Below are 12,405 nucleotides of genomic sequence, written 5' to 3' on the forward strand. Positions count from 1 at the left end.
TTACTGTTTTGTACTGCTTACATTTTCTATATAAGTATGCTTTATCTTTATACACAGGAAAACTCCCAATCATGATATTTTCAATTGGGGGAAAAAGGATTGTTTTCATCATAAAAGGAATATAACTACATTAGTCAACAGAAAAGGAAAAGAGAGAAAGAAAAGCCCCCGTAGTCCTATAACCGAGGCGGCCCTTCAGAACATGTGGTGGGTTTCCTTCCTGTCAGCCGGCTCTGAATCTGTTCAGAGCAGCCTTTCCATCCAGGTATAATAATAGACTGTAAAGTGCCACACAGATGTCCCCTCTCATGTAAGACTCACAGCCCCTCTGAAAAATACGTAAGTACATTTGTTTTCCTTAGCCTAGGACTTGAAGCACTCGAGGCTGACTTTCAGGTAAGGAAAGTGACTTGCCCAGGTTACAGATACCTGAGTGACAGGCAGAGCCAGTCCTGGGACTCTGAGCACTGGCAGCCCAGTGCTACTTCCAGTGCCGGTGGCTGCCAGGCCCAGGTAGGGGAGCTTTTGTGGGCCTGGACCAGCCCAGGGCCCTGCAAACCCACAGCTGCTGGGGTGCAAGCTCCTCCAAGGATCTTTTCCCTCTGCGCATAGGTCCCAGGTCTGCCCTGGGGCTGAAGGAACAAGACGCATCTGACACTGCCACTTGGGCCTTTGGCAGTGAGAAAGAGCGCAAACACGTCACACAAAGCCAGTTAGCACTCAGCCTGGGCACACACTGGACATCAGTGAATATCTGTTGCATGTTCCTGGGTGAAGCGGCTCCGAGCCTGCAAGTACTGCGAGAAGGCTTTGTGAGTCCCATCTGGGCCATCACCGAAGGCTTCCCGTAGGAGGGGGCCTTTGAGCTGAGGCTTCAAGTGTGGGTTGAATTTCCACGAGGGTCCAGAGGAGAGAAACATGCTGGCGTTTCAGGTGGAGGCGTTGACTCTCCCAGAAGGCAAAGTCTTCGAGCGAGAACTAAGAGGCTCCCGGTGTCTCGCTGGTCTACATCGAAGAGGCCCTTCAGTCCTCACCGACCGAGTAGAATTTGCCCAGTACTAGCCACGAGGGGCGGGGTGAGGCGGGGCGGGGCCGAGGTGGCGGGGGTGGGGGGGAACCGGAGAGCTTCATAAGGCCACAGCAAAGGCGCCGCGCACGCTAGAGACAGCGGCCCGCTGGAGAGGGAGCCCGGGAGCTGCCGCGCGCCCGCCAAACGCGGGCGCAGGACCCAGGCGTCCGAGCCCGGGCTCCGGTGGGGCCCCGCCCCCGCCCCAACCCCTGGGCCCCGGCCCCGCCCATCTCGGCCCCGCCGACCCCCGCGCCCGCCCCCGCGCGGAGAGGGGCCGGTCCTCGACGGCCGCGGGAAGGTGCCAGCCAGCCCCGGATGGGCATCGTGGAGCCGGGCTGCGGAGACATGCTGACGGGCACCGAGCCAATGCCAGCGAGCGACGAGGGCCGGGCGCCAGGCGCCGACCCGCAGAACCGCTACTTCTACACGGAGCCGAGCGCTCAGGATGCGGCCGACCGTCGCGGGGGCGCCAGCCTGGGGGCGCCCTACGCTGGGGGCGCCCTAGTGCCCGCCCCGCCGGGCCGCTTCCTCGGAGCCTACACCTACCCGCCCCGGCCGCAGGCCGCCGGCTTCCCCGGGGCGGGCGAGCCTTTCCCGCCGACGCCGGGCGCCGAGGGCTACCAGCCGGGGGACGGCTACGCGGCCCCGGACGCGCGCGCCGCCCTCTACCCGGGGCCTCGCGAGGACTATGCGCTGCCGGCGGGGCTGGAGGTGTCCGGGAAGCTGAGAGTGGCGCTCAACAACCACCTGTTGTGGTCCAAGTTCAATCAGCACCAGACGGAGATGATCATCACCAAGCAGGGACGGTGAGTGAGGCGCGCGCCGGGAGCGCCGAGCCGTGGGAGTCTCTGTCTTTCCAGCCCAGACAGGGACGCGCTTTTCTTTCTTTTTTTTTCTCCTGTCTTAATCTTTGCCAGTGTCTCCTGGTCCCTCACAGTTTTGGCTCAGGCTTTGTGGAGAAGGAGGGAGTTGTAGTGGGGCTAGGAAAGTTCTGGGGTTGTTTACTCTCAGGACGTTACACCAACAGGCAGAACTCAAAAAGGAGGTGGAGGAGAAGGGCACGATGAGCCGGCGTCCTGGTTTAGGAGGAAGGTGCCCATGATTTCACCCAGCATTGGGGTGCGCTCTCTGTCTGAGTAGGGGGCGCCGTGGGCACAGAAGGATCGTGTGCTGTGGGTTTGACAGAACACGGCACCTCTTAGCCCCTACGTGTGGGCAAACGGAGGGGAGGGCAGAGTCTTGCAGTGGGGCCGGCAACAATTCAACCTCATCTCTGGGGCCTCCTGTGCCCACCTCTCCCAGCCCCCTTGCTGCTGCTGGGTACAGGTCAGCTCTGGTCGGGGGGAGGACAGTAAGACTGGGATTTGGTGACATGGAGAAGCGGTCGCCAAGTTTCCTTTACGGTAGTACTTTGAGATCATATGTCTGGTGTGTGCGTGTGTTGGGGTTGGTGTGTGTGTGGGGGGTGGTAAAGTGGGAGGGGGCACAGATTCCTTCTAGGCATAGTCCCCTGCCCCAGGGCACAAATGACTATGAGCCTGAGCAGGTGAAGCTGATTTGTGGGTCCCAGCTTGTCCCACACTCTACCCTTCAAAGCCTGTTCCCTGAAAGCCTGCCCCACCCTTTGCCAGATAGTCACCAGTCCATCCTGGGGAACCCATGGCTCCATGGCTCAGGGTTTCCTGAGCCCAGTGCATGCAGGGTAAGGTTTGGGGCCAAGGGTGCTGCTTCCGGAGAGAGCCTCCGTCATGGGGAAAGAAAGAGAAACTTTTGACTTAGTGTGTTATTTGTTTAGTAAGCAACACTCTGAGTGGGCCCTGCCTGTGTCTGGTGTGAGTGTGCACACACCTGGCCCAGTGGGGGCCGGCATGGGCAGGGGACCAGTGAGGACCTGTGTGTGGACGGGCTGTAACATCAGTGGACCTAGGAAGTGTTGAAGAGCAGATACCGAATGTGGGACTTGGGCAGGGAGACGGGAGAGGCCATGCTGGGCCCCGGGATTGACATTCAGTCTGGACATTGCTGGAACATTCTTACTTCCCCAAGATTTCTATGGTGTGGCTTGGGATTGAGGGACCTGTCCACCAACCACAACTAGCTTCAGATTGCTGAGCTCTTCCTCTTTCTCTGGGATGAACCCAGGAACGTTAGCATTTTCTTTTTTGGCAAGGCCTTCATCTTCTAAGCCTTGTGATAATTCCTCTCTGCTCCCTCCAACCCTAGCCCCCTCTGGGTACACCCAGACACAGCCCCGACTTCAGTCCTATCGAGTCTGAATTGGAGGGGACCCAGAAGACCCTGTCCTGTCTCTACTGTGGACAGACAGGGACACTGGCCCAGAAACAGCAAGACATTCTTCTGAAGTTACACAGCGCACCCATCTCTGGCAGAACTGGCCTCGGTTTCTTTCTCTGATCCCCCCATGGCTGGGAGTAAAAACAGCCGCCCACACTGGCCGAAGGCCTTCATGCATTCAGAGTGCTTTCACTTCCATTATTTCGCTGTGCGCTAGGTAGGCCCAGCGGCCTCCCTAGTTACAGCTGAGGGCACTGAGGCGCAGGCGGGCTGGTGGCTTGCACTCGCTCACACAGCAGACTCCGACTCAAGCCTCCACTCTGCTGGGTAGTCCTGAAGCTTCCCATCCTGGGGCCTGGCTCGGGTCTCCCCACAGCCTTGCTGCCAGGCCCTTGACCCTCCAGTCTTGAGGGACAGGATGGACAGAGCTTCAGCCAGAACTTCAGGGCTCTGGGTGCTGGGCTAGCCGTGGCTCTGCCCTCAGGCTGTTTCAGGAGGTATCTCAGGGCGATGTGGCTCCCGGCCCGGGTCGCCATCTCTACACCTACAGTTTCCTTCTGTTCTTTATGTTCCTGCTGAGTAATTCTCTCTTGACAAATTTTGTTGTCTGTTTGGATCCACACACTTAATTTCCTTTATTATGAAAAATTCCAATATATGCAGCAGTGAAGAGAAAAAGGTAACAGATCTCCATCTACCATTACTCAGCTTTGACAATTGCCAGTACTGGTCCAGCCTTGTTTCTTTATCCTCGCTCACTTAACTTCCACCCTCTGGTCTGAAACCATGTTCAGTGACAGTATAAGTAATTAGTAAATCCTAGACACTTTATTACTTCATCCTTGAGTAGTTCTCTGTGCACCTTTAAAAATGGCTTTTTAAAAATAAATACAATACCATTAGCAAACCTGAGTAGAAGTTCCTAAATGTCATCAAATTTCCCTAAATGTTTCATGTGTATGTGCACGCGTGCGTGCGTGTGTGTGTGTTTTACAATCCTCACACTTTCAATCCATCCTGAGGGACCACTTCGGACACTGCGGCGTGTTGGACACTGTTGGAAGGGGACAGTGGCCCCTTCACCCCTTCCTTTGATGCCTCCTCGTGGATCAAGCCTCTGGGGTCAGCACCCCGTATCTGAGCTTGGGCTCCAGTGATCTGGGAAGTTGGTGGCCATTTCCTTCTATCGACTTCTGAAAAGTAAGACTTGGACTCAGAGAACAGCTCCCTTTCCGTTCTTCTCTTTTGGCGGGCTGGCCTGTCCATCCGTGGGTGCCAGTGACCCACCAGTCACTACCACATCACCCACGGCCTTCTTCCTTTTTGAAAAATCCTGCCAGCCCAGGCCCACTCACAGCCCCGTAGCCTTTTGCCTTGGGCTGACTCACTCCCTCCCAGATCCTTCCCTCACACCCACCGTAGCCCCATCCTCAGGGTGGACAAGCGAAACACTCTCCTGCATGGGCAGAAATGGGGCGGGGAGCCGGGAGTGATTCCAGGGTCTAGAGACGGAGCCAGGCAGCTCAGATGGAGCTGGGAGGGGAAACAGGACAAAAAGATTGTCTGGCCAACTGGAGACTTTGGAGTTCAAGTTTATGTGTTTGTGGAGCTTTGGGGCCTTATAGTGCCTCCTGGGGTTGCTGGGCCTCATGTCATCTCTGCGAGGTAGTCTGTGTGCTGTGCCCGAGTTGGCTGGCATGGAATAGTCGAAGGCAGACCTTCTCAGTAGAGGAAGAGAGAGGCGGCTGTCTCCGGGTATGTGGATGTGTGGGTGTGTGGATGTGCAGTAATTGCTGGCAATCCCCACTTTTCTGGGTGTGATTAGTTGATTATTATAATTAAGATAACTTTGGGTAGCTCTGTTGTTAAGCATCCCAATTTGCACTTGTGTGTGTATGTGTGAAATTAGGGCTCGATAAAACAATTTCAGTCCCACATCATCTTCGATCGCTGGCCTCAGGCATTTTGGTTTTCTCTTTTCTACATTTCTACTCTGAGAACGCTTTAGCTCTTTAAAAACAAAAAAAAAAATTTTTTTTGCTTTCAGCCAGCTTTATTTCTCTGGGTGCAGGTGAAAACGGCTTTGCTTGCTGTTTGGCCATTTGCTGGTGGCCATCGAATTTCTATTAAGTGGGTCCAAGGTTGGTGGGAGGAGGCGATCTCTTGATGCCAAGTGCTTTTCGCATTTGAATAGGCAGATGCCAGAACACACTCCTAAAAAAAAAAAAAAAAGTAAATAACAAAAAAAGAGGGAATAAAACCAGAATACACTCCTAAAACGTGGTACCAGTTTACACCCCCACCAATAGTGAACGAGAGGACCCACTTTCCCACAGGCTCATCGACATTGGATATTACCAAATTTGAAACATTTTGCCGACATGACTGATAAAAACCATCTCCTTTTAATTTGTACTTAATGACAGTGAATTGGAGCATTGTCAGAGGTGTTCAGGATGGGGAAGGGATACAGACCCTGCGGATCATTTCAGGGGGGATGGTCCTGAGGGGCAGCAGAGGAATTTGGGGGTCTTGGACCTTATCCTCTGAGGGCAGAACGGTAAGTGGTCTTTTGTAGGGGGCTCATTTTGGCACCAGACCTATCTTCACTCCCTCTTCCCTCCCAGCAAACTGTCATGTAAATCAGGGGCTATTTTGGGAATCCCAGCTGGTGGTGATTCTAAACTTTTAGGATGAAGTTGAGATCTCCTTTCTCTTCTCCCTCTTCCCCACGGTCCTCCTGTGTCACCTGCCTTTCCTCCTGCTAGGGAGAAGCAGGATGGAGGTATGGAGGCTGCAGGAGACCCCAGCTCTGCTCTCCTATCAGGGAGCCATCGGCAAACCTCTTTGAGCCTTGTTTTCTTCAAGTAACATTTGAATGGAAATAACATTTGCTGTCTCAAAGGACTGGTTCAATGAACTGACTGCTGCATAGGGGCTCAATGAATTTGTTTTCTTCTCTCATTTTATTCCTACAAGTTTGGATAGGAACAGGTTACAATATAGGTTGCAGAATGAGTCATTGGTAGAAACGCGTTGAAAATATTCTCCCACCCTCAAATGCTCAGAGCCTCACACCTCACCTCTGATTTTTGAAGTCAACTGGCGGGCCGAGCGCCTGGGACCAAGGGTCTAGAACTGGAACTCTGGATTTTTGCTCAGGGTCTTTTTGCAAGGCCAGAGTGCTTTGACGGCTCTGGGCCTGGGAGGAGGTGGGATGGGGGTGGGACAGGAGAGATGGTGAGCTGAGTTTCACATCTTTCAAACTTCTTAACACCTCTCAGAGGAAAGGGGGACAGGAGTTATTATCTCCATTTATAGGTGAAGAAACTGAGGTTTGGTTTGGGAATTAACTTATCCAAGGTCATAGGGCCAGTGGTCTCTTTTGCTCAGCCCAGGAGAATCTGGGGAAGATGGGACTGTGACTGCCCTCCAGGGAGATCTTTCGAGGTTATTAGGGATGTTGCTCTGGGACCCTCTGGGGACTAGAATCTACCCCAAAGCGTTCCTAGACCTCTTGAACTCTCCCTCCCCCAGGTTTCCTGACTCACGGACCAGTACCTTTCATCCCATCCTGAGGGGCTTTTTGTCAGAGGAGGGGAGAAGTGTGTGAGAATGAAAAGTAATTCTGATGAAAGTTTGACTCTGCCATCTTAAAAACTCTGCCCTTCCTGCTTGGGTTAGAAGAGCAAGGGTTTAAGCCATTAGAGCTGGTGGTGGTAGAGGTGGTGGTTGTAGTGATGGTGGGGATAATGGAGGGGATAATTGTAGTGATGGTAATAGTGTAGGTAATAGTTGTGGTGGTGGGTGTGGTGATGGCTGTGATGGTGGAGGTGCTGGTTACAGTGATGGTGGTGGTGGGGGTGGTGATGGTGGAGATGATGGTTGTAGTGGTGGTGGTGTTAGGGGTAGTGATAGTGGAGGTGTTGGTTTAGTGATGGTGGTGGTGGTGGAGGTGTTGGTTGTAGTGATGTGTTGGGAGTGGGACTGGTGGAGCTGGTGGAAGATGGTTGTGGTATAGGAGTGCTGCTTTCTCTGAATTGAATACTCTGGCACAGTAACACAGCACACCAAATCCAAATTCCTTTTCCCGGGAACCAGGACTTTGAACATAAGGACTGTGGTCAAGAGTCCTTTTTGATGGGATGTGGATGGGAAGTTCCAGCTAGGACTTTGAAGACTCAGGCCTGGAGCAGACCACACTGCAGACATCTGGCCCACGACGATGGGGCGGGGAGGGCCTGTGGATGGGCGCTGTGGGGCTAGGCCTGTGCTAGCACCATGAGAACTACAGTGGAGAGGATGGATGACGGACTGAGGCCACACCAGGGTTCAGGGAAGTGAGGCATGAGGACCTACTAGGAACAGCCTGTCTGGGGCTGGCTTGTGGCTTTGCTCCCCGCTAGGAGGCAAACGAAGAGTACGGACAGTGGTGTGCTGCTAATGTCTAGCAACTGACCCTCTGAAAGAAGAACATTTTAAAAAGCTGATTCGTAGTGTTTGCTGATTTCTGTGGTAAATACCCTTGCAATGCTGCTTTTAAGCTACCCACGTGATATCACGGAACGCAGAGTCGGGAAGAGACCAGTGGTAGCGCACATTATCTAGTATCTCCACCATACAGGCAGAGGAGACGTAAACAACCTCAAGAGCAGAGATGAAAGTAAAATGGACTGAAAGAACTGGGAAGTGATGATTTTGGAGTATTTCTTACCTTGGCTTCTAATGTAATGTATTTAATTGTAAGTTTATATAATTTAATTTTTAACCGTGGCTGTTTTAACAACTGGCTGGCAGGCTTTCTGGACCTCTCCATCTGGCTTTGGTGTGGGGCGGGAGCCAGCTCCAGCACGCCACTGACGGATGGCCTTTGCACAAGGGATGGCTGTCCCGGGGCTGGGGGGCCGATGGATATTAGTGGGTCTCTCTCTTCTCCCCAGGCGGATGTTCCCATTCCTGTCATTTACTGTGGCTGGGCTGGAGCCCACCAGTCATTACCGGATGTTTGTGGACGTGGTCTTGGTGGACCAGCACCACTGGCGGTATCAGAGCGGCAAGTGGGTGCAGTGTGGAAAGGCTGAGGGCAGCATGCCAGGTATAAGCCTCCTTGGGAGCGGTGGGCACACCTTTTCTCTAAGACTGGGCGCCCCCTGGTGGATCCAGGAGGAACCTCCAAGCCCTTGCCCGTGACTCCTAGCATTTAATTCTCCGTTCCACCCTTCCCATCCCACCCCACCCCACACCATCCCATTCCATCCCATCTCACCCCATCCTCTCCCACTTCTCACTTCCGTTCTATTTATCATCTCCTACTTTGCTGTAGCCTATCTTCAGCTCAGTCCTCTGCCCACACCTCCCCCTGCCCTGCCCCGTCTGTCTCCTCCCTGCTTCTTTCTTGCCATCCCCCTCAGAACAGGCAAAGAAGTCCCACATCACCAGGGGCCTGGTCCCAGGGGCTGTATGCCAAAGAGATTAACTGTCCACAGGAAACCGCCTGTACGTCCACCCCGATTCCCCTAACACTGGAGCCCACTGGATGCGCCAGGAAGTTTCATTTGGGAAACTAAAGCTCACCAACAACAAGGGGGCCTCCAACAATGTGACCCAGGTGGGACTCCTCCCCATGGGCGAGCCCCGCCCCCGTCCCCATCCCTGAGGCCACAGTAGGTCCTGTAGGCTGATTCTGTTCTGTAGAAGTGACTTTTCTTCCTCTCTGACTTTGGTTCTTTTCTACCCACCTTGGGAGGGAACTGAATCTCAGGGCAGGCAGGGATCACATTCAGGCCAACATGGGACAAACCAGCCTGGGGATTTCTTCACTGAATCCCGGCTGCCATGGCTCGTGTACTGTATTGGGTATAAAGCTGGTACCGGTGGTCCCAGGGAATGGACGCAGAGTTTCTTTGAGTTGAGTAGTCGTATTAAAATGCCCTTATCCCTGAAAAGCCCTGTTTGTACTAATAGCTTGGTCACAGTGGACATCTGGGGATAGGGAAGGGGGCAGGAGGATAGAATTGGTGCCCTAAAGAGGCTGGGGACTAGGGTTGGAAGGCCTGGGAGAAGTTACATGGTGGCAGGGCAGGGGAATGGCCACCATGACCTCAGGGTCCTTTTGAGCCTGGCCACAGGGCCAGCCATGGAGGTGGGGTCCTTTGAACTCCTCCTCCCACCCTCACAGCCGTCTCACTGCCTCTCAGATGATCGTGCTGCAGTCCCTCCATAAGTACCAGCCCCGGCTGCACATCGTTGAAGTGAACGATGGAGAGCCAGAGGCAGCCTGCAACGCTTCCAATGCGCACATCTTTACTTTCCAAGAAACCCAATTCATTGCCGTGACTGCCTACCAGAATGCGGAGGTGGGGGCTGCCTGGGCAAGGGTGGGCTGAGCCTGGGAGGGGGATTAGGGGGAGAACAGGCCCCTAGTATCCCCTAGGAAGGATTCTGTAAGCTCCCCAGCCACAGACTCAGGATTCAGGTGACTCTGTTTCCCCTCTCTCTAGATTACTCAGCTGAAAATTGATAACAACCCTTTTGCCAAAGGATTCCGGGAGAACTTTGAGTCGTAAGTACCACTGGGTTCAGCTCACCTTTGCAGAGGCCTCCTCTTGTTCCTCTGAGACTGGGACTCCAGCACGTCCCCTCTCTGCCTCTGAGCATCGGGAAGCATGGGGTGGGTGCTCCTGGAGGGCCAGCAGGTCTGGGGAGGGACATGCAATGGGCAGGTTCATAAGTGATGGTTCTGCTCTTGACCCCTGTCTTCTTGCTTCCTGTTTTTTTCCTCTTTTTTTTTTTTTTTTTAAGAATGTATGCGTCTGTTGACACCAGCGTCCCCTCTCCGCCTGGACCGAACTGTCAATTGCTTGGGGGAGATCACTACTCATCTCTCCTCCCCAACCAGTATCCCGTTCCCAGCCGTTTCTACCCCGACCTTCCTGGCCAGGCCAAGGATGTGGTGCCTCAGCCTTACTGGCTGGGGCCCCCCCGGGACCACAGCTACGAGGCCGAGCTTCGAGCAGTCAGCATGAAGCCTGCGTTCCTGCCCTCCGCCCCTGGGCCCACCATGTCCTACTACCGAAGCCAGGAGGTCCTGGCACCTGGAGCTGGCTGGGCTGTGGCCCCCCAGTACCCTCCCAAGATGGGCCCAGCCAGCTGGTTCCGCTCCATGCGGACTCTGCCCATGGAACCTGGCCCTGGAGCCTCAGAGGGGCGGGGGCCAGAGGACCAAGGTTCCCCCTCCTTGTGGACTGACATCACCCCCATCCGGCCGGAGTCCAGTGACTCGGGACTGGGCGAAGGAGACTCTAAGAGGAGGCGTGTGTCCCCCTATCCTTCCAGTGGTGACAGTTCCTCCCCTGCGGGGGCTCCTTCTCCTTTTGATAAGGAAACCGAAGGCCAGTTTTATAACTATTTTCCCAATTGAGCAGGTGATGTGGTGAACGGAAGAGAAAGAGTGCTATTAGGTTGGGAGACACCAACTACTGTAGACCACAGACTCAGGACTGAGAGGTCTCTAACTCCCTCTGTCCCTTCCCCTTTTATAATTGGTTGAGGAAAAGGGGGGGCCAAGAAGGATTCTGGGGTTCACTTGCTTCCTGGCCCACAATGAAACCTGAAAAGAGTGTCCTCTGCCTCTTCCTCAGCCCCTAACTACAGCCATTTACCTGGTGCTGCTTCTGGCTGTGGGTTCCCAGCCAGATAACAGAAGGTCTGGGATGCAAAAGAGCTTCCTCTTCTGTGGGGTGGGGGTGGGGTGAGGGTCTGGGTCAGGTGGATGGCTGGACTGGATAATCAAGATCTCTTTCTCTGTAGAGTAACTTTCAACGTTTTTGTTTGTGTGTGTGTTAATCCCTGATCTGGAAATAACGGCACATGAATTTTATAACAACCAGCCAGCCAGGGTCAGGGAGATGACCCAGGTGACTTTGAGCAGCCAGCCTGGGCCCTACCAGCTCGGAGACAGTGGGGTCCTGAGGAAGGGGATGGGATGGGGGGATGGTGCACGCCTCAGGGGATGGGATGGGGAGATGGTGCACGCCTCAGGACGGAGTGGTGGTTGTGTATCAGGGAGCATTTTTCTTTTCTTTTTCTTTTTAATTTTTATTTTTGGAACAGGGGAGGCTATTTATTGTACAGAGAGTGGTGTTTGAATATATATCTTTTGTTTTCATCACTTTCTGAAAATAAACATGAAACTTTCAAGTGTGTCCTGCTTCCGTGCCTGGGTGGGGGACATGGATGGGGGCACCACTGGGAATTGCAAATGTACCAAAACTGTTCTGTCTGCTCTCAAACAGAAATTGAAGTTCAGAAGACCCTGTAGCTCCTAGAAACCAGAGGTGGCTTCATTTAGGGAATCACTTGAGCTAGAGCAAGGCCACTTGTCCTGCCTTTGGAGCTCAGGTTGATGACTGATGCCGCCTCTTAACGTGTCTTGGGACACACTAACCTGTGGAGCAGGGTGTGAGTGCAAGGCTAGAGGATGAGGGCTGGGGCAGGGGTGGGGGGCGTCTGGAGAAGGATGGCACTTGATTTCTCTTTGTGTTTCTGGCAGCTTTGGATCTCCATCTTCGTCTTAGGGTTGTTTAAGGATTAAAGGAGTAAATATAAGTTTGGACCACATGAAACTACTGTTTTTGTAGGTCATGAACAGTCAAATACTGGCAATTTCATATGATTCAACCTCGTACATGTAAAGAGTTTAGAACAGTGCCAGATAGACAGAACCCAGGGTGTAAACTATTGTTGTTGTCATTATTACAATTCTGTAACTCTGTTTCTCTCTCTCCTTATATACACACTGAATTGTGTTTATAAAATGATGCATGCTTCTTTTAAAGAATTGAAGCAATGCAGAAAAGTATAAAGACAACAATAAGTTATCTCAAATCTTATCACCCAGCAATAATTGTCACTAACGTTAGATGGATTAGAGAGACAGGAGTATTTTTATAATATTGGAATCATACTGAATATGCTTTTTCTTAATGAAAACTATTGAATTTTAGTTAACAGAAGGTAATAATAATAATAAACCACCAAAC

The 12,405-nt window shown here is 53.0% G+C and overlaps 1 protein-coding gene across 1 annotated transcript; it reads left to right on the forward strand.

Annotated features, from left to right (window-relative positions):
• The first annotated feature begins 1,181 nt into the window (after positions 1–1,181).
• On the forward strand, positions 1,182–11,470 carry TBX21 (T-box transcription factor 21). The gene is made up of 6 exons (XM_006220183.4): positions 1,182–1,875; positions 8,305–8,459; positions 8,851–8,972; positions 9,562–9,720; positions 9,865–9,926; positions 10,166–11,470. Exons 1-6 carry the CDS (start codon positions 1,385–1,387, stop codon positions 10,782–10,784), a joined length of 1,608 nt encoding a protein of 535 aa, XP_006220245.4. The 5' UTR covers positions 1,182–1,384; the 3' UTR covers positions 10,785–11,470.
• Positions 11,471–12,405: the final 935 nt, after the last annotated feature.

The sequence above is a fragment of the Vicugna pacos genome, chromosome 16, assembly GCF_048564905.1.
Source record: "Vicugna pacos chromosome 16, VicPac4, whole genome shotgun sequence".
In the NCBI taxonomy this organism is placed as follows: Eukaryota; Metazoa; Chordata; class Mammalia; order Artiodactyla; family Camelidae; genus Vicugna; species Vicugna pacos.

Bases quoted from the DNA above. Each gene is read 5' to 3' on its own strand.
- TBX21 (XM_006220183.4), top strand. From the start codon at position 1,385: ATGGGCATCGTGGAGCCGGGCTGCGGAGACATGCTGACGGGCACCGAG. The intron at 8,460-8,850 runs GTATAAGCCTCC...AACTGTCCACAG, and splicing joins GGCTGAGGGCAGCATGCCAG to GAAACCGCCTGTACGTCCAC. The intron at 9,927-10,165 runs GTAAGTACCACT...TTTTTTTTTAAG, and splicing joins TTCCGGGAGAACTTTGAGTC to AATGTATGCGTCTGTTGACA.